This window comes from Mirounga leonina, unplaced genomic scaffold (assembly GCF_011800145.1).
Source record: "Mirounga leonina isolate KUSES-001 unplaced genomic scaffold, KU_Mleo_1.0 Mir_129, whole genome shotgun sequence".
Taxonomy (NCBI): domain Eukaryota; kingdom Metazoa; phylum Chordata; class Mammalia; order Carnivora; family Phocidae; genus Mirounga; species Mirounga leonina.
The window spans coordinates 63,486,630-63,512,738 of NW_023270323.1; the positions used below are offsets into that span (position 1 = coordinate 63,486,630).

The 26,109-nt window shown below is 38.7% G+C and overlaps 1 protein-coding gene across 1 annotated transcript in view; it reads right to left on the reverse strand.

The window, feature by feature from the left end:
• LOC118010165 (cytosolic beta-glucosidase-like) overlaps positions 1–26,109 on the reverse strand; it is a 105,026-nt gene that overhangs the window by 67,094 nt on the left and 11,823 nt on the right. The window contains 4 exon segments of the mRNA XM_035004360.1: positions 7,987–8,214; positions 13,176–13,183; positions 23,752–23,872; positions 25,608–25,854. Of these exon segments, the coding sequence (XP_034860251.1) occupies positions 7,987–8,214; positions 13,176–13,183; positions 23,752–23,872; positions 25,608–25,854 (604 nt within the window).

Here is a 26,109-nt window from a genome sequence, read left to right on the forward strand (position 1 = left end):
TCTATCTATCTATCTATCTATCTATCTATCTATCTATCTATCTATCTGTAAGAGTGGATTTTTAACAACAGCTCACTTTTTTTGCAAACCAGAGCATAATGTGAATCATGCATAACAACTCCATACTTGGAAGACCCGTTTGTATGCCATTACTCACTTGATAAACAGAATACCCTAGCCCCCAAAAGATGTCCATGCCCTAATCCATGCAACATGTGAATATGTTACTTTACATAGCAAAAAGGACTTGCAGATGTGATTAAGGTTAAGTATCTTGAGATGGGACGATTTCTCTAGATGGTTCAAATGGGCCCAATCTAACTACACAAGTCCTTAGAAGTGAAAGAGTAGAGCAGAGGAGTAGGTCAGAAAGACAGAACAATAGAAGAGGTAGGAGAGGTAGCAGCTTAAGAAGGACTCAACCCACTATTGCCAGCTTCGAGAATGGAAGAAGGGAACCACCTGCCAAGGAATGCAGGTGGCTTTCGAAACTGAAAATGGCCCTCAGTTGACAACCATCAAGGAAATGAGGACTTCAGTCCTACAACCACAAGAAACTAAATTCTTCCAGCAATCTCAATGAGCCACAAAAGGCTGTCCTCTAGATCCTTTGGAAAGAAATGCGACCCTGGAGGCATCTTAGTTTTAGCCTACAGAGACCCATGTCAGACTTCTGATCTCCATAACTCTAAGGTAATAAATTTGTGGGCTTTCATTGAAATATCATCGATATACAAGGTTATATTATTTTCAGGTGTAAAACTGGTGCTGTTTTAAGCAGCTAAACTTACGATAATTTGTTGAAGCAGCAACAGAAAACTAATACATTCACAAAAATTTACAAAGGTTTTCTAATCCCTCTCAGTGAAAGAACATTCCACCATCCCATCTCTGAGCCTCGGCAAGCCCACTTGTCCTCACTAGTAAATAATATCCAAAGATGGTATGATGGAATCGTTTTGGAATTTTCACAACCAATTCCTTCCATTGACTCTGAATATAAAAATAATATCAGCTTTCATTTATTGTATTCATACTATATGTACCAAATGTCACACATTTTGTTTAATCCTAGCCCTGCCCAAGAGGTGGGCATTTTTATCCTCACTAAGCATCTAAGAAGACCGAGATTCAGAGAGAGTGAATACCAGACTTAAGTGATAATGTTGCCATACGGCACTACCAGCATTTAAACCCAGTAACCCACTCTGCCTCACTACAAAGCCTGAGCCTGTCCTACCATGACATTCCACTTCCCATGAATGTTTCAGAATCAGGAACATGGTGACTCTGTTTTACTAGTCTTCACAATCACCTATTTTGGAGCTGATTCATAATATCAGATCCTTTTTTTTTTTTATTTTTGGAGGAATCAATGATTTATCTCTTGTGAGCATCGTTAGATATGGCACAATCATTAATGATGGCAATCAGTGTAATTCCAACAACACGATAATCTTTAGTTGAATTGAAGATTTAAAAAATTTTAAATAAGATTTTTTTCTCACTTATCAGCTTGGCAGAGCAACAAAGCATTGCATAATTAATATTTAAAATCCCTGAATCAAGTACTTCTGGTTTGCACAGAGCACTTCTGGCTTGGTGCTCTAATGCAATTTTCCCATGAAACAGTGAACTGAGGTTTTTAAGAGCAGAGTTCCAGAGTCAAACAGTTCTGCCAAAGAATCATGGAATCATGGACAAATCACTTGGCCTGTCTATGCCTAAGTTTCCTTATCTGCAAAAAGGGCATATTATTAGTGCCACCTCATGAGTGTTTTGAGTATCAAATGAGAACAAACCATGAAAGAGTTCTTTAGCTCTATCAGCACAATTCACTGGTAACTAATTCTCTGAACAAATGTATATTTTTAGATGACCATTTGTTACCAATCTAGGGATCTTGAAACTTTTTTTTTTTTTTAAGATTTTATTTATTTGACAGAGAGACACAGTGAGAGAGGGAACACAAGCAGGGGGAGTGGGAGAGGGAGAAGCCGGCCTCCCACGGAGCAGGGAGACCCATGCGGGGCTCGATCCTAGGACCCTGGGATCATGACCTGAGCCGAAGGCAGACGCCTAATGACTGAGCCACCCAGGCGCCCCAGGATCTTGAAACTTTGACAGTATATTTGAACCCTGTTCTGCTTCTGGTATTTAGGACATAACTGATTAAATATTAAAACTTCCATAGCCTTCTTTCATAGTTAGTATCACTTTCTCTGATGTATTTAAGCCCATTTCTTCTTGTTTGCTGTGGTCTCAAATGGCCATCCCATCTGCCAAAGCTACTTTATAGTCCTGGTTCCAAACCAATCAACTCAGACTCTCAACTCCTTGATTCCAAACATCTCTGAGAAGTGAAGACAATTGGGCAAGATTCTCTTTTTCCATGAGGAAATATGTCACAATAATACGTCACAAGGAAAGAGGTGTTTCCCTTGTTTAGTCGGCTATGGCCAGAAGCAGAGCAGGTTTATGTAGAACAAAGAAATGGGGGAAATTCCCTTAGAAGAGGAAATGGCTAGGACTTGCAAAGATAATGTCTCAGTACAGAAAATAACTGAACTGGAATCTCGCTAGTCAAACTATAAAGGTCTTCATGTAGAATTAATTTTGGTCAAGTGCCTACCATGTATCACACATGATAACTAGGTCACTCCCCTCTAGACTCTACCACCAATTAATTTCTTTAATTGCCCTACGTTCTCTTAGCACACTGCCTGGATTAGTCTCTGCTGCTGTAACAAATTACCACAATTATAGTGGCCTAAGCCAACACAAGTTTATGATCTTACAGTTCTGGGCATCAGATATCCAAAATGATTCTCACTGAACTAAAATCAACATGGCAGCAGGGCTAACTTCCTTCTGGAGGCTCTTGAGGAGAACCCAATGCTTTGCCTCTTCCAGCTTCCGGGGCTGTCTGCATTCCTTAGCTCATGGCCCCTTCCTTTACCTTCAAAGCCAATAGGGTAACATCTTCTCTCCTCTCAGTCTGACCTCTCTTTCAGTTCCTATATCTTCTCTCTGACTCTGATTGTCTTGCCTCCCTCTTGTAAGGGCTCATGTAATTACATGGGGAGGGAGCATCCAGATAATCCAGGATAATCTCCCCATCTCAAGATTTTTAGTGTAATAACAGCTATAAAGTCCCTTTTACCATGTAAGAAAATATATTCACAGTTTCTAAGAATTAGGAGGAACATCTTTGGGGAATTATTACTCAGCCTAACGCACTGCCCAATATGGAGTAAGAGGTTAATAAATGTTTCTTTAGTTATTTACTTTACCATTCCTGCTAACTGGGCTCATATTTTAAATACTAAAGTGAATAAGAAATTCTGCATAAACATTCCTTTTTTTTTTTTTATTTCCTATACTTGGGTCCCCTACTAATCATTTGAAACTTGCATTTGTGGCAGATAGGAAAATTCACTTGAACAGCTGAGAACTACAGAAATATGTGATTTCAGTTGCCAGCTCAATCTCTTCTTGTTAAACCTCGAAAACTTGACATTTGAAAGAGAAAGGCTGTGTAACAATTCCGCTTCATAAAATATTCTTCCAGTTTGGGAACATAGGATTTTACAAGTTTCCAAATGTCCTCTAATCAAGCTTTAAAATAGGGAGCTGAACACACACAAAAAAATTGGGGTGCCTTGTAAAGGATGGTGACAAGGGTTTTCCAATTCTTTACATGCTCTTTGAGAAAATGTTTAAACAGAAAAAACAAGTGATGCCCTTTCTGAGTTAAAACAGTTCCCGTTGCTTCAACAGACTGAGCAACCACTTACTGAAATTCTGCTTCCTAGAAGTACCCCCAGTGCCTCTTGTTCATGGAAAAGTCTGTAATATTAATTAGCTATGACTCTACAAAAACCGGGACCAAACATAAAGAGTTCAGTGCTGGGGCACATGATCTCCACATGATATGTGCATGAGTGATCTCCCAACACTGTTCAAGTGGCCCCAGTATCTCCAGTCTCCCCACCACCACCCTCCAGCTTTTCTGCTGCCCTGCTCCTGGACTGCTGTGCTCCATGAACTTCTGTACATCTCAAGTTCATTTTAAATAGCTTGGTATGTTGACATAGTAGTACAGTAATCCCCTATCTTGGGGGCAAATGTGTTCAGAATTTTTGGATTTTTAGAAAGGAAATACAGAGCAAATACCATATATTAAGTTAACCCTCCCAGTGGGTCTGGGTCAGTCTCCCTTAATATTTCTGCAGTAAAATATGTAAATATTCTTACCAAGTAGAATCACCTGAGATTATAAAAAAAATTTCACAAGGGTTTAACATCCAAAATATATAAAAAACCCATAAAGCTCAATATCAAAACACAATCTGATTAAAAAATGGTGAGGAACCTGAATAGACACTTTTCCAAAAAAGACATACAGATGGCCAACAGGCACATGAAAAAAATGTTCAATGTCACTAACCATCAGGGAGATGCAAATCAAAACCACAATGAGATATCACCTCACACCTGTCAGAATGGCTATTATCAAGAAATAACAAGTGTTAGTGAGGATGTGGAGAAATGGGAACCCTCATGCAGTGTTAGTCGGAATATAAATTGGTGTAGCCACTATGGAAAACAGTATGGAGTTTCCTCAAAAAATAAAAAACAGAACTACTGTATGATCCAACAATTCCACTTCTAGGTATTTACCTGAAGAAAACAAAAACACTAATTTGAAAAGACATATGAACCTCTGTGTTCATTGCTGCATTATTTACAATAGCCAAGATATGAAAGCAACCTAAATATCTATCGATGGATGAATGGATAAAGAAGATGTGGTATATGTGTGTATATATGCATGTGTGTGTGTGTGTGTGTGTAATGGAATATTACTCAGCCATAAGAAGGAATGAAATCTTGCCATTTGCAACAACATGGGTGAACCTAGAGGGTATTATGCTAAATGAAATAAATCAAAGACAATTTCTGTATGACTTAATTACAAGTGGAACCTAAGAAACAAATGAACAAACAAAACAAAATGGAAACTGTCTCGGTAGATACAGAGAACAAACTGATGGTTGCTAGAGAGGACAGAGGAAAGAGGATTAGCAAAATACATGAAGGGGATTAAGAGGTACAATCTTCCAATTATAAAACAAATAAGCCATGGGGATGTCATGTGCAGTGTAGGGAATATGATCAATAATATTGTAATAATTTTGTATGATTACAGATAGTAACCAGATTTATTGTGGTGATCATTTAGTAATATTTATAAATGTCAAATCACTATGTTCTATAACTGAAATTAATACAATATTGTATGTCAGTTATTCTTCAAATAAAAAAAAAGAACTCCCCCATCAATTCAGGTTAGCTTTTGTTGCCAAATTAGTTTTAGAACTAAACTTGCTAAAAAGGATTCAGTATTCAAAGCTTTTTGGACTTTAGAATTTCAGATAAGGGGTTATGAACCTGTATTACAAGTTGGCAAGGGGGTGGTTGTTTTGTGTTGTTTTTTCAAAATTTTTCATTGTTTACCATCCAAATGGAAACTCAGTGAAAACTCCAAACTCCTAGAATCAGGAGGGTAGAGATTCAGTGGGTATAGTTAAGGAAAGGCCATTCCAGGCAGGAGAAAGAGCTTAAGAAAATTCCCACAGGGGTGGAAAATTGTAGAATATGTTTAAAAAGTAGAGGGTTATGTGCTTAGGGAATTACATGGAGCAATTGCATGGGTCATATGCATAGGGGAATTTCAGCCTGTAATGTTACAGAGATGAATTAAGACTAAGTCACATAAAATATGGAATGATATAAGAAGGAGTGTACACTATATGTTGAGTCTTGGGATGACTAAAAAAATTTTTTATGAGGGGCACTTGGGTGACTCAGTCAGCTTAGTGACCGACTCTTGGTTTTGTCTCAGGTCATGATCTCGGGGTTGTGAGATCAAGCTCCCAGATTCGGGCTCTGTGCTCAGTGGGGAGTCTGCTTGGGATTTTTTTTCTCTCTCCCTCTCCCTCGTCCCCCCACCCTTCTCAAATAAATAAATCTTTAAAAAATTTTTTTAAATCTTGCTTTGTTTTTAGCAGGAGATGATGCAAGCCAACATGACTGAAGGCAAAGCTTTAGGCAAATTCCTGGGGTGGCATTTTGTACAAGGGATTAATGGACAGAGAACAAGTGAAAATAGGTAGACCCAGCAAGGGTATATCAAAAAGTCCTTGATGAGAATGATAAACCTCTAAAGCAGGGCAGAGGCAGAGAAAATGGCCAGGAGAGAGAAGTTAAAGAGATGTAAGTGGAACGGATCATAGTTAGCAACCAATTAGATGCAGGAAGCAAAGAAAAGAGATTCAAAGATGGTGCTGGAGAAAAGAGAAGGCATAGATAGATGATGGATGAGGAAGGCGGGAAATTATTAATTCACTTTTAAACTAAACAAATTAACTTCTGTTCAAAGTCAAAAAAAAAAAAAAAACTGGCCATGATGTCAAGAAAGTAGACATTCAACCAGCAGCAGTTAGGGGAGCTAATGTCTTTAGAATCGAGCAATGGACCTGCTAATCTTGTGTTGTCCCTATCTGGGGGAGACAAGAGGTGCAGCTGCGTTTCACAATGTCCAACTTAGCCCACCTTACAGAAAATGGACATTGCAAGTACACAAGTACACAAGCCCAACTAGCAGTTGTTATCACAGGTTGTTCTTACTATGTAGGAAATTAGATAACTTACTCAAATGGAACTCCTGACCATCAGTGAAGGCACAGCAGCTGAAAGGGATGAGCAAGCAGGTGCCTTCACTCAGGCCTCACCTAGTCCCAACCGTAGGAGTAGGGTGAACTATTTTCCAGGACAAAGTAGCAATAGAGGTTCTTTATTAAGAAACCTTTATGTTGTAGTAAGGGGTCACAAAACTTTTCTTGGGAAGTAGCAGGTAGTAAATACTTTAGGCTTTGCAGGCTCTGTGGTCCTGCCCCAACTATTCAATTCTGCCATTGTAGCGGGAAAGCAACCACAGACTAAATGTAATGAATGGGCATAGCTGTGCTGCGATAAAACTTTATTTACAAAAATAGGAGTCAGGCCAAATTTGGCCTTTGGGTCATAGTTTGCCAACCCCGGTGTATGGAAGGAACTAGCCAGACCTTAGGTTTAAATTCCAGATCCACCGTTTACGAAATATCTGGATTTGGACATGCACCACTGTAAAATGTGACTATTTATACCTTCCTCACTGACTGTGGGAATTAGAAAAAATGTATGTAAAATGCCTCATAAATAAAAGGCATTCAAATAGGGCAATAGTCTTTTTCATTACAAAACTTAATAAGAATAATAGCTAATACTTTTTGAACGTCTTTATGATATACCAGTTACTGTATAAAGCACTTTACAAAGATTATTTCATTTAATCTTCCAACAACTCTCTGAACTAGGAACTATTTGAGCATTCCTTTCTACTTGTGGGGAAACTGAGGCACAAAAAAAACACCCAAGAGATGCTTCCACAGATAGCAAGTGATATAGCTGGCCCTTCGTTCCCAGTTAAGCAGACTCCAGATGCCTCAGTGCTAATCTCTGTGCTAGTTATTTGCTCCACTAATTCAGCTCCAATTGAAATGCTCAAAATCTTCTCAAGTTCTGCAGGGCTTTTTATAACTCTTCACAGCACAACACGACTGAAAATAGTTTAATACATAACTTTTGGAAATTCACCTTTAGGTTAGCACTCAATAATATCTTCCATAAGTGAAACCCTTATTCCCACCCCTTCCTGCCCATCTATTTGTCCCCTCCCAACACATGTCTCCAGTTCAGGGAAAACAGAATTACTATTAAGAAAGCTAATGCAAACCCATTTCAAAAAATTTATCCTATAATCACCTAAAAACTTGCAATTTCAAAGCTCCACTGCAGAATAGCATACTGGATTAATTATGCCAGACTGCAGCAATAACCTTGAATTAAAGCTGCAACCTTCTATTTTTAAGAAACACTTGCCTTTCTGGTTGATGAAACCTGTCGTCCCATCAGGTAACAGACGTGACCAGGAAAGAGAGAAGCGGTAATGAGTCAATCCAAGCTGTTTGATACATTTCAAACCTTCCTCCCACAGAGTGTAGCTGCCACCAGCTACATCGCCAGTCTGGTTCTTGAAAACTCTCTCTCCTCCCTGATGGGTGAATGTGTCCCAGACACTAGGGCCTTTTCCATCTGCATCCCAGCCTCCTGAGAAAAAGAAGAAAATGAAACAGTTACACTCTTGACATCAAGGGGCATATGTGGAATGTAAATATTTGTCGCCAAAAGAACATACCTCATTAACTCAATGTACCATATTTATAACTTTAAAATATGCCTTTAAAATAACATGCATGAGCGAGTTATGTGTTTAGCTGTCCTTGATCCCTGAAGCTGACTGGTGGCAAATGAAAAATTATTGCATAGTGATGCCGCATAGCAGGCTTTCATGGTTCATTTTCTGAAGATTTCCCAGCTGGTAAACAGAGGCAGGCCCCAGCTTATGAATGTCTGAGTTGCAAATATCTCCTCCTGGCCATGACTGACAAGCCTTGTCCTTATCGCGCCTGACAGAGTCTCAGGACCTTGTCTTTGGTCCTCTACACTTGAACTCTATTCTCCTGTTAGCTAACAATGGAACCTGCAATGGTCCAGTCAATTATTGTGGGGAGGGCACTAGCTTCTGACAATGTTGACATATTAGTATCCTACCTTTGTTCATTCACGCCTCCATTAATTCCACAAATGTTATGTGTCAGGCTCTGTGCTGAGCACAGGAGACAACAGGGTGCACTCTGCTGGGCTTCTTGGAGAACTTAGCTATGGGCAATTGCAAAACAGCCGGGGCAAAAGCCTTGCCAGAAAACCAAGGAGGGGCATTCATCCAGATGTGAGCTAGAGTCGGAGGTCTCTTAGAGAAATGACTTTTAGATGGACACCTAAAGGAAAAATTGGGTCATCAGGGTGAATTGCTGGGAGGTGGGAGTGGGGATAAAATAGAAAAAAAGAGAAGTTGGATCCAAATAAGCCCACAGGAAAGAGAGAGTGCTGCCCATTAGAAGAACAGAAAGTAAAAATTACATTTGGAATATCTGTACACATAGAAATCTTGTTTAAAATGTAGTTAGAATCCATTTTATGGTATAAAGGAGTAATTTTAAAAATCTCATGACTTCCTAATTTCACTTCTAGGTACACACCCTGGAGAAATGTTCATGTATTTTCACAAAGAGATTATGGGAGATCATTGAGGCAGAGATGTCTGTAATAACAAACTCCTGGAAACAACTCACGTTCTACCAACAGTAGAACAGATAATTAATTTGAGGTATAGTTACACAGAGGAAACACGAATCAGCAGTTAAAGGGAATGAATCAGAGCATCAATAACCCTATGCTACAGTCTGAATGTTTGTATCCTCCCAAATTTATGTTGAAATCCTAATGCCAATGTGATGGTAGGAGGAAGTAGGGTCTTTGTCAGGTGCTTAAGTCATGAGGGTGGAGCCCCCATGAATGAGTTAGTGCCCTTATAAAAGACCCCACAGAGTTCCCCAGTTCCTTGTGCCATGTGAAAATGCAGATGTCTGTGATGCAGAAGAAGGCCCTCAACCAGCCATGCTATCACTCTCACCTCAGACTTGCAGCCTCCAGAACTGTGAGAAATAAATCTTTGTTGTTTATAAGCTATCCAGTTTATGGTGTTTTGTTATAGGCCTCCAAATGGACTCAGCCTCAAAACAATAAAGCTATACAACCAAAAAAATTTGAGATTCAAAAGAATGGTAGAATTTAGATTTTTAGGGCAGTAAAATTGTTCTACATGATACTGTAATAATGGTAGATATATTTATCAAAACCTATAAACTGTGAACTTTAATAATAATGTATCGCTATTCATTCATCGGTTATAATAATTGTCTCACAGTAATGCAAGATATTACTAGTAGTGGAAACTGGAGAATGGGGTATTTGGAAACTCACAGTACGTTCTGCTCAATTTTTCTGTAAACCTAAAATTATTCTAAAATACAAAGTCTACTGATTTTTTAAAGAATATATATAATATGTTTATCATGTTTTATATATTTTAAATATGTAAAACAATCCATGTATATTCTGAACATATACGTATGAGATAAACATACAACATGTCTGGAAATTATCAATTCAGGCTAGTGGTTACCTTTGGAGAGAAAAAAGGGTAATAGAACCAGAAAGGAGTTTGCACCTCTTACGTTTCATTACTTAAACTGGGCTAGGGGTATTTGGGGAGCTGTTTATTACACTATTCACAACCCCTTTTATATGCCTAAAATATTTCATAATGATTTTTATATAAGAAAGAAGGTCACAGATAAACTAAACAATTATAGGAAGGTCTTTCAGGTCCTCATTTAGCATCTACTTACTCATATTTTGTGCACAATTCAAACTGAATAATGTACTAGTTTTTAGACCAACAAAAGGACAGCATAGGCTATAAATTATGGGAGGGGACCATGGGGAGACAGTAGAGATGGTAAAAGAAGGAGCTCTGACAAAAGCAAAAATAACAGTTGAAATCAGGGTAGATACTAAGTATCTATACAAAGAAATCATGAATATTAAAAAATTATTGTACTCTGGAGTCATAATTTAGAGGCAGAAGTGTGTCATTGATCTGGTGGGATAGTAGGTAACTCAAAAACAAAGTGAGAGAGGTAATTCAGAGGCACAAATGAGTAGTGATTCAGGCTTTTGTCCTGAGAGCATCTGCCAAGCCCAGATGATGTGAGCTGCCATTTTAATGGCTTTGTGGGACAAGGCGGAAAGGAGAGAGTCTAAAGCTTACCAAGGATGGGAAGCCTCCACGAACATGCTTACATCAGGCTGGCAATGAAAGGGCTCCACACCCCGTACAAGAATAAGGAAGAAACAAACCCCACCTGCGAAAGAGACAACAAAGCAACCAGCTTGACACACAGTTTGGGTGGAAGGGACTCCTCAATGGTTGCAACAACCATCCAGCCCTCCAACCACTGAATAAGTGTGAGAATGAAAGAAGATATTGTCAGACATATGAGCTCTCATTGGATACTGAGAAAAAAGTTTCATCTCATTGGATACTACAGGAGGATACGTTTCACCGGAATAATCATGTAGACCAAGAAAGATAAAAATCTAGGATCCAGGAAACAGGTTTTCAGCAGAAAAAAATCAAGAAAGGGAAATCTCTGGGCTAATAATAAAAAGAGACCTCCAAGGACATCCCTGTACAGCAAACCCCAGGGACTAACCAGCCCATATAAGCACATCACAGGCTGTAGGAAATAGTTCTTCAAGAAGATTCAACTAATAGAATATCTAGTATGATTTTTTTTAAAAAGATTTAGTCATTTATTTGAGATAGAGAGAGAGAGAGTGAGTGTGAGAGAGCATGAGTAGGGGGGGAGCGGCAGAGGGAGAGAGAGATGCAGGCTCTCCACTGAGCGGGGAGCCTGATGCGGGGCTCAATCCTAAGACCCTGAGATCATGACCTGAACCGAAGGTAGACGCTTAACCAACTGAGCCACCCAGGTGTCCCTAGTATGATTTTTTTAATTATAAAAATTTATTATGAGAGGCACCTGGGTGGCTCAGTTCATTAAGCAGCCAACTATTTCGGCTCAGGTCATGATCTCAGAGTTGTGATATCGAGCCCCACACGGGGCTCTGCACTCAGTGGAAGTCTGCTGGAGATTCTCTCTCTCCCCCTCCCTCTCTACCCCCCCCAAATAAATTTTTAAAAATTTATTATGGAATTGTCAACATGCACAAAAGTAGACAGAATAATACAGCAAAGCCCTGTGTACCCATGGCTCAGCTTTAGCAGTTTTCATCATGGTGCCGATATTATTTCATTTGTATCCACCCAAGCTCCTTCATTCAATCTGTAAACATTGTAGTATGTGCTCTGACAAGAGTATTTTTTAATTGTGGTAAAATACACACAACGTAAGAGTAACCATCTTAACTACTTCTAAGTGTACAGTTCAGTGACATTAAGTACACTCATGTTGTTGTGGAACCATCACCACATCCATCTCCAGAACTCTTTTCATCTTGCAAAACTGAAACTCTATACCAAGTTAGCAGTAATTCCCCACTTTTTATGGTATTGGAATCATACATGGGGGTCAGTGAAAGCGGAAAGGTAGAAGGAGAGAAAGTGGACAAATGGGTAAATCCTCACTTTTCACAGTAAGGAGTCAATAGAATATGCCTACAACAGGACTAAAATCAAGAACTAATAATATAAGCATGTTTAAAATACAGTAGTCAATGGCAAAAGGATTAACTGCAACAGTTAAAGGGGTTTCCTCTAGGGAAAGGGGGTTCCTCTAGGGAGAGGAACATGGAAGGGGACCAGGGATTGATGGTTTCTGAAACAGTCTCATTTTGACTCTTTAAATTATTTTATTATATAAACTTGAATTAGCATGAAAATTAAAGAAATAATATTAAGTGAAACATTAGAAGAGGATGATAAATAAAGACATTAATAAATATATGGATAATCTAAAGAAGCTCTTAACATATAAAAGGATAACAAAATGTCTATTTTGTGAGAATTAAAAAGAATAACTAGATAGAACTAAAATACTGAACCAAAACAACATATAAGCACAAAAGGGAGAAATCAGAGTTAAAGTGTTCTCAAGTCCAAACTGGAATTTATTGTTTTAAAGAAGAGTCCAATGCATCTATAGCAAAAGTTCTGTACCAGGCTCAATTCTACACATTATATATATGTTAACCCTTCACAAAAATATTATGAAGTAACGGCCATTATCACCCCCATTTTCAGATAAGGAAACTGAGCGAACAGGGTAAGTAACTTGCTCAGATTAGCATATACTAAAGCTGAGATTCTAACCCAGGCAATTGAATTTCAGAGCCCATACTCTTAACTGGCAGGCTAGATGGGGAAAACTAAATAAATAAACTAAAAGAAGGATAAGAAAATCAAAAAAAAATAAGCATAGGGTAAGAAAAATAAAAGCATAATCCATAAAATAAGATGGTATGACAAGATATAAATTATCACTTATAACAATAAAAGTCAATGCACTATATTCCTCAGATAAAAGACAAAGATACCAGATCAGATTTTTTTTTTTTTAAATATCCAGTGGTATACTGATTACCAATATACCTAAGATATAAAAATACAGAAAAATTTGAAAATCAAAATATGGAAAAGATACCCCTGCCCCCCCCCCCATCAAAAAGTGAAGGACTTCAAGGGGAAACTAAGTAAGCATTCCTGGAGATAACGTGGACCACTACCTGACAGCACTATTTTAAATATGTATGCACCCAGGAGTCTGGTTTTCAAACATGTGAAGCAAATATTAAGAAACTGAAAAGCTAAATTGACAAATCCATTTCCATGATGGGAGATTTTGATTAATCTAAATTCTATTGAACATTTAAAAGCAAAACAAACTAACAAAAAAACTCTACTCTTGCAGAAATTATTCCAGAAAATAAAAAAGAATTCCTCAATTCATTTTATGTGGTTAGAATAACCTTGATACCAAAAACGTTCTCAGTAACTGAAAAAAGAGAGAATAAGGATAGCAGACATTAGCGATCTTGATCTAATGGATATATATGACATTGCACAATAATAAATACTACAAGTGAAGAATATATATTTTGTCAAGAAGACAAAATTTTATGAAAGTTGAGCACAAATTAGTCCATAGATAAAGTCTCCATAAATTTCAAAAGTTTGGAGAAACAGAGATGACAATCTTTCACCAATTTTATTAGAATTCAAACACTAAATAACATTAGAAACCTCCAAAAGTTGAAGGGTGTCTGGGTGGCTCAGTCAGTTAAACCTCTGCCTTTAGCTCAGGTCATGATTTCAGGGTCCTGGGATGCAGTCCCAGGTCAGGCTCCCTGCTTGGCAGGGAGTCTGCTTCTCCCTCTCTCTCTGCCCCACCCCTACTTGTGCTCTCTCTGTGTCTCTCTCTCAAGTTAATAAAATCTTAAAAAAAGAAAGGAAGGAAGAAAGAAGGAAAGAAAGGAACCTCCAAAAGTTGAGGAATCTAAAAAGGTACATCTGAATAACTTAAGGCTTAAAGAAGGCATAATGGTGGTCACCAGAAAATATTAAAAACTTCATAACAGAAAGATAAATATGAAAACATTGTGGTATCTAGTTTAAGTGGTATTTAAAGAGAAAGCCTTAATTCATACATTAGAAAAGAAGCAAGCCTCAGAGTTAACGTGCTAAGTATCTCACTTAAATGTGTAAAAAAGAGAGAGAAAGAGGAGGAAGAAGAGGAGGAGAAGGAAGAGGAGGAGAACAGAGACAAATAAATAGGAAAAAAATAAGGTAATATCAGAAATAATAAAATAGAAAACAAACCAGGATAGAGAGGATTAACAGAGGCAAAAATGGTTTTTAGAAAAGTCTAACAAAATAGAAAAACCCCTGCAAAATAATTTTTTTAAATGAGAGAAGATGAAAGTACGTATTAATAATGAAAAGGGGAATAGAGCTACAGAAACTGCCGAGATTATAGTGATGAAAACAGTATATTATTTTTAAAACTTTATTAAAACATGTTCGAAAAATTATTTGGAAATGACAAATTTTAGGAAATTAAACCTTAACAAAATTGATTCAAGGAAAAGTGAAAAACCTGAAAGATCTTAACTGTTTCAAAATTAAATCAGTAGTTAAAATGTTCCACAAAGAAAATGCCATGCCAGCTGGTTTTAATATTGATTTCTCTCAAACATTTAAAAACAAACACAAAAAAAAAATCCACTGTTGTATAAATTATTCCAAAAAAAAATTTTGTTAAAGGACTTCTCAATTTATATGGCTAGAATATCCTGATTTCAAAACCAGAAAATAACATTACATGGGAGGAAAAATTAGAAGCCAATCTCACTCATAAACATATTTGCAAATGTAGATAGAGACATGGAAATTTTTTTAAAATCTAAATTGAACTTCAAGAGATAAAAACTACAATGCCTGAAACAAAAAATACACCAGATGGGATTAACAGCCAATGAAACATTGCAAAAGAAACGATTAGTGTATTTGAAGACATAACAATAGAAACTCTCTAAAATGAAACATGAGAAAAAAGACTCAAAATGTAAACAAAGGATCAGTGACCTCTGGTACAACTTTAATCAACTTAATATACATGTAATCAGAATCTCCAAAGGAGGAAAAAAAAAAAAAAAAAAGGAGGGGACAAAGATTTTTTGAAGAAATAATGACTGAAAATTTTTTTTTTAATTTAATGAAAACTATAAACCTAGAAATCCCAGATCAATGAACCCCAAGCACAAGACAAATGAAGAAAACTATGCCAAAGCATAATCAAATTGCTCAAAAACAGTCATGAAGAGAAAAATCTTAAAACTGCCAAAGGAAAAAGATATAAAACGTCTAGAGGAACAAAGATAAGAATACGGTGGATTTATTGTCAAAAACAATGCAAGCAAGAAGACAACGGAGTAACATCTTTAAAAAAAATGAAAGGGACAAAAATCTGTGTAACTAAAATTTTATACCAATAAAAATATGTTTCAAAAATGAAGGCTAGGGCACCTGGGTGGCTCAGGCGTTAAGCATCTGCCTTTGGCTCAGGTCATGATCCCAGGGGCCAGGGTCCTGCTCTGCAGGAAGCCTGCTTCTCCCTCTCTGACTCCCCCTGCTTGTGTTCCCCCTCTCGCTGTGTCTATCTCTGTCAAATAAATAAATAAAATCTTAAAAAAAAAAAAAAATGAAGGCTAAATACTTTTCCAGACATACAAAAGCTCAAATAATTCATCACCAGCCAACTCTTAATACCTTAAAGGAAGTCCTTCAGGCAGTCAGCAATGGATGCCAGATGAAAGTATGGATCTACACAATGGAATGAAAAGCACCAGAAATGGTAATTACATGGGTAAATACATAAGATTTTTTTATTATTCAAATCTCTTTAATAGATAATTTATTAGGTAAAGAAAAATAATGTAGTATAAAGTTTGTAACATACGTAGGCATAAAATGTATGGTGACAGGAGCACAAAGGTCAGGAAGGGAGAAATAGAAGTATGTTGTTGTAACAGTCCTTAGTTATGCATGAAGTAGTATAATACCACTTGAAGGTAGACCGTAGCAAGTTAAAGATGTATACTATAAATCCTACGGGAAACACTAAAATAATAAAACAGAGGGTTATAGTTAGTAAGCCAGCAAAGAATATATAATAGAGTCATTAAAAATAAGTTATCTGAGAAAGACAGAAAAAGAGGGAAATGAGAATAAAAGACAGATAGAAGAAATAGAAAATAAATAGCAAGATGATAGATTTAAACCCAACCATATCAGTATCATTAAATGTAAATGAGTCTAAACAATTGAAAGGCAGAGATAATCGGATTGAATAAAAACATCAGACTCTACTTTATACTGCCTACAAGAAGCCCACTTTATTTATTTATTTTTTTAAAGATTTTATTTATTTTTTAGAGAGCGAGCGAGAGAGAAACAGCATGAGAGGGGAGAGGGTCAGAGGGAGAAGCAGGCTCCCCGCTGAGCCGGGAGCCCGATGTGGGACTTGATCCCAGGACCCTGGGATCATGACCTGAGCCGAAGGCAGACGCTTAACCATCTGAGCCACCCAGGCGCCCCAAGAAACCCACTTTAAATATTAAGGCAAAAGTAGGTCAAAAGTGTCAGAATGAAAAGAAGACATGCCATGCTAATTCTAATCAAACAAAACTAGAGGGGCTATATTAATACCTGTGTAGATTTCAGAGCAAGAATATTACTAGGTATATGAAAAGTCATTTCATAAAATTAAAGGGGTCAATTTATCAAGAAGATTTACAATCCTAAATGTTTATGCACCTATGACAGAGATCCAAAATACATGAAGCAGAACCTAATAGAACTGACAAAAATAGAAAAATTCACGATTGTATCTGGATATTTCAATTAAAAAGACCAACAAGACTATATAAAAATGGACAAAAAGATGCAAACAGTTCCTTCACAGAAGGAAAAACACATGGCTAGTAAACATTTAAAAAAATGTAAGAGATCATTAAAAATCTGGAAAATGCAAATGAAAACCACAATGAAATACCATTCTACACCCACACAGTTGGTACAAATTTAAAAATCGGGCAATATCCAGCATCTGAGAGATTGGTGCATGGCAGCAATGTTTATACACTGCTGGTAAGAGAGCAATACGGAAATATTTAGTAAAGTTGAAGAAACACATAAACCAAAACCCAATAATTCACATAGCACCATATACCCTATTTCTACAAATGCAAACCAGGAAACGTATATATCCATGATTCCAACAAACGACAAAAAAAACCCCACTGGAAATAGCCCAGGTTTCCTTTGTTGGGACAATTAATCAATAAATGAATAAATAAACTAGAGAACAGTCATACAGTAAAGACTATACAGGAGTAAGAATGGATGAACTACATCTATTCAGATCAACATACATAAATCTCCCAAATGTAATATGGAGAAGAAAGCAAATTGCAAAAAATATACATAATATATTTCCATTTACATAATATCCAAAACATGTAAAACTCACAATCCAGTTGATAGCAGACAAATAAACTCTTAGACTACATCAAGATAAAAGTTGTATTAAGATCATGTAAAAACACTACGGAGGAATCAAGAAAAGCATTTGAGTTACTTTTGTCATTGGGAGTCAGACTTGCCCAAGAGAAACATTTTTTTTTAAAGATTATTATTTATTTATTTATTTATTTGACAGAGATGCAGTGAGAGAGGGAACACAAGCAGCGGGAGTGGGAGAGGGAGAAGCAGGCCCCCTGCTGAGCAGGGAGTCCAACGCGGGGCTCAATCCCAGGACTCTGGGATCATGAGCTGAGCTGAAGGCAGACGCTTAACGACTGAGCCATCCAGGCGCCCCCCAAGAGAAGATTTTAAGGCAGGTGTTGAAAAAATGAGTAAGAGTTCTCACAGTGGACCTGATAAGGAAAAAGCAAATGCATAATTCAGTGGTAATGCTCAGGGTGAATTGCAGAAAGAAGGCACTAGGGATCCAAAGACCCCCACTTAGCTGGTTATTGCAATATTTTTGGTAAGAAATGATAGGCTTCTATATTTTATTTATTTTTTTTAATTTTTTTTTTAAAGATTTTATTTATTTATTTGAGAGAGAGGATGAGAGAGAAAGCACGAGAGGGGGTAGGGTCAGAGGGAGAAGCAGACTCCCCGCTGAGCAGGGAACCCGATGCGGGACTCGATCCCAGGACTCCAGGATCATGACCTGAGCCGAAGGCAGTCGCTTAACCAACTGAGCCACCCAGGCGCCCTATATTTTATTTTTTTAATAATTTGGAAGAAAATAAAATTGTCTCTGAAGTCCTTACCATGTTAGGACATGGAAGGGATTCCCACAAAAATGTAAAATACTGATATTACCTACCAACCTAAAATCAAAGATTTCCAAGGCTGCAAAGTATGACGGAAATAGCACAAGCTTTAGATCCAGTAATAGGTGAGTTTAAATCCTGTCTCTACCACTCACTTCACTTTTCTGTACATAAAAAGTGGGAGGATAAGATCTGTATCGTGGGGTACTTTAGTAAAAATCAACTGAGCCAAAGCAAAGGTCCTAACAAGGTACATGGCAGAAGGTATGTGCTCAACTAGTGTCCTGTTTCTTCTCTTCTAGACTCAAAACAAACACTAACTACATTTACACAAAAAGTGACCAGTTGCTCTTTTTCTCTTCTTTTGGCAGCCTGCTCTTGATACCATAGTGCATACATAGGAATTACTCTAAAAATATTTGCAGACTTGCCTGTGATTAAGATCTGGTGTCCAGCCTTGCATGACTTGTCTGTGGGGCCCTCAGCTTCCTGATTTGGAAGTCATCAATACAAATGGGGCCATGAAACTTTCACTTTTGCCATAACAATGCCATTTGAGAGGACATAGATCTATGTAGATCTCAGTCCTCTGCATAAAGGAAATCAGGTCAAATAAAAAGTAAGTGTGTGAGCGTGTGTGTATGTGTGTGTGTCCTCTTCCTTTAAAAACCAAAAGTGGGGGCGCCTGGGTGGCTCAGTCTTTAAGCGTCTGCCTTCAGCTCAGGTCATGATCCCAGGGTCCTGGGATCGAGCCCCACATCGGGCTCCCTGCTCAGCGGGGAGCCTGCTTCTCCCTCTCCCACTCCCCCTGCTTGTGTTCCCTCTCTCGCTGTGTCTCTCTCTGTCAAATAAATAAATAAAATCTTTTATAAAAAAAAAAAAAAAAAAAAGTGGCATTACCACGACACCACTTTTTAGAAGTATTCTCTGACTCCCCATCAGAACCATGCCCTCCTGGGTGCACCCTGGGTACAATTAACACAGAGAGTTGAGTCATCTTGAAAAATACCTTTGCCTCCTTCACCCTTGGAGCTCTGTCAAGGCAGGGGCCAGGTTTCACTCTTACCTTTGTCTCTCCAGGACCACGGATAATGTTTGAAAATAAGGTTTCTCAGCTATCTGAAAGCAGAACGTTCCTAGGAAACTTTTCATAACCTGAAAAGGTGTAAAGCGAAGAGTACCCCCTGCTCTCCTAAGGTTAGCTTATGCTATGTCACTTTCATGAAAAAAGCCATTACCATACTAATGCAGATAAGTGGCATACCATGAACTTTAGGAAAGTGGAGGTTACCTGTAGTAGGTGCTGAGTAAAACAGTTTCTGTGAGGTGTGTTTAGCATAAAACATAAATATTGATGTTTGCTATCTCATCACTTCACAGAAATATGCAGGAGTTATTTTAATGCTTGTACGGTATTGCAAATTATTTGAGAAATTAAATGTGGCTAAAAATTCAAGTAGTTGCCATTTATAAATTATGATCTGGTGTACTTTCAGACAAAAAATATTTGTTTATTTTTGCAATTAACGTTCAAATGTATTAGACATAACTATTCTATGTGGAACTTTGAGGTTATGGTGAGCAAAGATTCCCTCATCTACTAACAGTACTCTGTGTCCAAAGCTAATTCAGAAGGGACAGAGCCTCCAAAGTGACAAGAAAAACCACTAGACTCTATGGAAATGCATTTCAATATCGTGTCACAGGAGGATGGAGGGTTCCAGAAAAGATGTCTCCAAGAAAAAGAGAGAGAGAGAGAGAAACTGATAAAACATCTGATGTGTTTGAACATGTAAGAAACAATTTACATTTCTGGCCGACAGTGTGGGGATGAATTAGTGAAAGAATCCTAAAATAGGAAGCCACCAACAACAGACAATTATTAACTCTCAGGCAAAACAAAAACTGTACAAGACAAGAAACTCAATCATAGGATATTAGGTGGCTCAGTCGTGCACCATTTTTACATAAAACAGTGATGTAAAAACTGAATGAAGATTTAGACAAAATTTGTTAAACAACCAAGTGGGAAAAAACGGAGACGAAAAAGTTTGCTTTGTGAGTATGGTACTAGAACAGGCTGAAAAAACCTCATCTTACAAAATCGGAAGCCGATATACTTTCAACTAGAATACCAAATAATGACTATGAATCGCTTCTCGGCCTTTTGGCTAAGATCAAGTGCAAATAATGACTGTATATGCATGCTATTTAGAAACATAGAAGTAAGTACTAGAAAAAGATGGTGAAAAGACTCAAATATGTTGGCTTTAGGGAACTAAGTAAGAAGTTGACAGAAGTGACATAAAAGATCTTTCTTTGTTGTCGGGTGTTATAATTCTCACAGTACTATTTGAGCTTTTTTTTTTTAAGGTTTTATTTATTTTGACAGACAGAGACAGCGAGAGAGGGAACACAAGCAGGGGGAGCAGGAGAGGGAGAAGCAGGCTTCCCGCCGCGCAGCGGGGCTCGACCCCAGGACCCTGGGATCATGAACTGAGCTAAAGGCAGTTGCTTAACGACTGAGCCACCCAGGTGCCCCGTGTTACATTGTATTTTATTTTATTTTTTTTAGATTTTTTTTTTAATTTATGTATTTGAGAGAGAGAGACACAGCGAAAGAGGGAACACAAGCAGGGGGAGCAGGAGAGGGAGAAGCAGGCTCCCCACAGAGCAGGGAGCCCGATGCGGGGCTCGACCCCAGGACCCCGGGACCATGACCTGAGCCGAAGGCAGACGCTTAACGACTGAGCCACCCAGGCACCCCAGTACTATTTGAGCTTTTAAACCATTGTACATGTTGCTAAGATAAAATTAAAAATTAAGTTAGAAAAGTCAAGATAACCACAAGAGAAAAGAAATTACAGATCTAAGTCGACCCTGTTTGGAGGTTAGGAGCGGTGTAACACCCAGAGGCATGGGAGCGTGTGCCAATAAGCTTCCCATTGTCCCAGAGACTGGGCTACTCTGATATTTAGTGGCAGGGCCCATGATGAAGGCCCTCCAAGGGCAGGACAGCCACACACAGAACCGAGAAATGGCGAGACCAAATGCCAACAGCACCTCCAGTGGGCAACACCACTCAATGGGAAAAAGAGTAAAGAAAAATATAATGGGGGAGGGGGAGGTAGAAGAGAAGAGGGAGAAGCAAAAGGAAACTATCACATTAGAAAATATAAAATAATAATATGGCAGAAAGAAGCTGAGACCTTGGTAATCACAAACCCACTAAATAGTCCTGTTTGAACAAAGTAAAGGTGAAGAGGAAAAAATATTTATGATGTAAATACTGATAAAAATAAAGTAGACTTAGGACTATTGATATTGTGTAAAAAGGCATCTGGCTGGCTCAGTCAGAAAATCATGCAACTCTTGATCTCAGGGTAATGGGTTTGAGCCCCATATGGGGTGTAGAGATTATTTAAATAAATAAAACTTTAAAAATTACATAAAATGAATATAAAGGAAAAGCATTAAATGGGACAGAGTAATATTCTCATATTAATAAAAGTTACAGCCCACCCAAACCATATAGCAATCATGAACTTTTGACAATAGAGTTTTGACAAACACAAGAGAAAAACCTGTGATAAATGCAGGGATGTAACAAAAACTCCACTAACAGAGGAGAGACTCTCTCAGAAAATGACAAAGAGAGCATTTAATTAACATAGTTTATAAACTTATTCTCTTGTGGAAAGACGTCTCTGACTTTATACGTATAGGTACATATGTATGTATGTGTATATAACATGATACAGACGTACGAGAGACAGAGATTGCTATTCAACAACAGAAAATTATTTTCAAACACCTTGAATTCACACAGGTACATTCTCTGACAATTAAACATAAAAAGAAGAAAGAAAGGGGGCGCCTGGGTGGCTCAGTCATTAAGAGTCTGCCTTTGGCTCAGGTCATGATCCCAGGGTCCTGGGATCGAGCCCCGCGTCCAGCTCCCCGCTCGGCGGGAAGCCTGCTTCTCCCTCTCCCACTCCCGCTGCTTGTGTTCCCTCTCTCACTGTGTCTCTCTCTGTCAAATAAATAAATAAAATCTTAAAAAAAAAAAAAAAAGAAGAAGAAAGAAAAAAGTGGAAGAGAAAATGAAGGGAGGGAGGGAGAGGAAGATTAACAGGAAAAGAATAAGTCAATTTATCCACTTGGATTTTTTTTTTTAATTCTAAATAAATTTTGTAATAAAGAGAAAATAAAAGCAGAATGATTTTTAAGGAAAAAAAATGTGTTATTAAAATTGTCTTAAGAAAAGGCAGAAACCTGAAAACAAACATCTTTAATGCAGCTAAAGGCTTTAAAACAGATTTCCCCTCAACAGATGGAAGTTGAGGTAAATGGCTGGAGAGAGCAAGTGATGAGCTGGAGCAGACGCTTCACGTGCATCTGGTATCCTGGGATGCTCTACAGCAATGGGCAGGACTCTGAGGCATGTCCGTGAGAAAAAGACTTTGTTCTAAATATGGGCCCAGGGTGCCTGGGTGGCTCAGTTGGTTAAGCGACTGCCTTTGGCTCAGGTCGTGATCCTGGAGTCACAGGATCGAATCCCGCATCAGGCTCCCTGCTCAGCGGGGAGTCTGCTTCTCTCTCTGAACCTCCCTCCTCTCATGCTCTCTATCTCATTCTCTCTCTCAAATAAATAAATAAATAAATAAATCTTAATAAATAAATAAATAAATAAATAAATAAATAAGGGCCCAAATCAGATGTCGTGAAACTGCCTTAAGAATTTTCCTTTTTATTACCTTGCCTTCACCCAGGTCCATCAGGTTCGACCAGGTCAGAAGACTTAGTACACAAGCAGAAATAAGAGAAGCAAGGGAAGAAAGAAGATTGACCACACCCTCTCCTCCAAAAAGCTAAGACCTAGGCAGCCCTAAATCAGATTTGAAGTTTTAACTATTTCATGGACTAATTATTCTAAATACCAAAATAAAATAAGCCTGTGTTTTGTAACCAAGAGTGGCCATATGTATCAGCCAGGGTCCCAGCAGGAAACAGATGGTGCTCACACTGGGTAATTGAGGAGAGTTTCATAAAGGACTATTTACAATGGTGTGAGCAGGGCTTGCGGGAAGCAACAAGGGAGAGTGCAGTACCTCAGGGCTTGCAACAGCATGAAGTCATTAGCACCCCGGAAGGGGCTGGGGCAGAATCAGTTTCCAAAACCTGTAGAGAGTAGATACTTGCCAAGGGCTGCCTGGCAGAAGAGGAGGCCTTTAGCTCAGGGACACAGCCAACCCACTGCAATCCAGGAGGGAGGGAACCCGAAGAATAAATACTCTGGCTTCTCTCTCCTCCCACCTGACTCTACCACCTCCTGCTAATACTTCCCATTCATCAAATGCAAACTGAAGTCGAAGGACAATGACATCAATATGGATTGGCTGCCCAGGGCCCAGAGCAGAGGCGGTGGAGAGTAGATCTAAACAGAGAAAATATCCAGCACACATTAAGCCTTAAGATCACTGAGCCCACCTGTGTTGACTTCTGAGGGGAAGAGAAGAGCTACCCCCACTAAGTGTGAAGGGACGGGGGTGGGGGGGGCGGAGAAAAACAAAGTTATTTTTGAGTGTGCCCTGAGTGTCCTCCTTGTGGACGGCACGGTGTAATGTATAACAATGTGGATATAATTTAACTACTGATTTAGTAATTCAGGGAAGTGATAAATTCCCCTAGAAATAAATAGTGAGAGGAAATATTTCAGCCCTGGTTCTGGGACTCGACCCTTTGGGCTCCAACCCTGCACTTGTCGTGTTGTTGTTTTCTGATGATCCTAATGTGCTTAGCTACAGAGGCTTCTAAGACTCCCTTTTTCATTTACTTTAGTCCTGTTTAACATATGCGGCTTTTTGTCTTAACTGCCTTTGCCGCTGCTATTCTGCTGTAATTATTCTTATATCTTTCAATTAAGTCTCTTCGCATTCAGCCATTTATGCATCGAAATATGCTGTCTAGTGAAAGACACTTTTCTCTGTCTTTGAAGAAAAATCTCTGCTCTTCTCTTCATCCATCAGAGCACTGCAGTAATCTAAACTGGCTTCAGCTTCTGATTGCCACTATGCTAATCTGAGCCCCATTTGGAAGGATGGAACAGTACACTGGAAAAAGCATCATGATAATAATAATAGCTATCATTTATTAAGCCTTACGATGGGACAGGCACTTTGCCAAGCACTCTACATGTGTAGAGAAGGAAAAATGTTTTCCTAGACCCTCTTAGGGGTCCCCGGCTGGGGCTGAAAATTAAACTGACAAAGATAGACTAACAGGCAAAAAGCATACAGATTTTTTAAAGTTTTATATGCCCTGGGAGCCTTCATAAGGAAATGAGGACCCAAAGAAATGATTAAACCTGAGTATTTTCATGCCTGGTTTGATGACGAGTGACGGTTGTGGAGGAATACGATGGTCACAGAGCATAAGGTAAGGGGAGGAAATTGGGGGAAACTTAGCAAGGCCTGTTTATTCAGATTCTGCTCAGTGTCCCTCTGTCTTCAGAGATAAGGATGTTCCTTTCCTCCAGGTATAGGTACCTTTCAATGAGTGTTTTATGACCTGTTTCAGGGGAGAAGGGCAGGGGAAGTCAGAGGAACCTTCACACTGATGTTTTCTCAAACTCCTTCAGCTTCCAAAGTATTGTACCATGCCCTGAACTCCATCCCATACTTTATACCACTGATATCACCCCCAGTTAAACTGGAAGAATCTGGGGTTTCCTTGAGTTTAAGGATTTGGAAGAGAGCATAGGTAACAGATCAAAGTAAATCTGTAAGCCAAGGGTCACTGAACAGAGACTGCTCTTACATTCTCTATATGTATATCAGTTTATCTCTATGCCTTACCATCTCTGTGACCTCAGGCAATTCACCCAACCTCTCTGTGCCTCAGTTTCCTCATCTGCAGAAGCAGAGTGCTAATAACACCTGTGTCTTCCTACTTGATAGTGGTGTTGACGAAAAGTATTGGATGTATTATTGGAGCGGATGCATTTGGAAATGACTCTCCGGGAATTAGCGTATATGATGGTTGTCAGTAAATGATTTTTGTGCCCACTGTGCCAACCTACACTGGCTCTCCTAAGAAGAGACTTCAGAGTAAGTAGTCTTTTATGGAGCCCACCTTGTCTTGCTGGCCTCCTCGAGATTCCCTCTTCTGACTGCCTGGCTGCATCAGCTCTTTGCACCTGGGACCATCCAAGCCTGTTGGGCGTGCAGTGAACCCTGTCCGTGCAGTTACTCTGACATCTGCACTCAGTCGTCCCTCTGGCCTCTCAGCACCTTGAGAAGGGCATTCATCCTGTTCCAGAACCTTGGGGCAGGAGGAAGTAGCTCCTGAACAACATGCATTATAAAAGCTGTCCCCCAGGGGACAAGTATTTTTCCTAGTGGCCTTTTCTCTGTTTCCCTTTAAAAATAATAATAAAGTTCTTTTATTACATAACTGTGGGACAAGGGATCAAACATCCGTGCTTAAAATGCAAAAGGTGCCCTACATTCAAACCTCTCCTGCCCAGAAGAAATACCCTTTGCAACATTTAAATCCTTTAACTCTTTCCTCCCTCTGCTACATGAAAATTATAAACAGCACCATGCTATTAATCTGTAACTTCCTAGTGACATCACCACAGACATGAAATACTCCTAAAAGCCTCAACCCCTA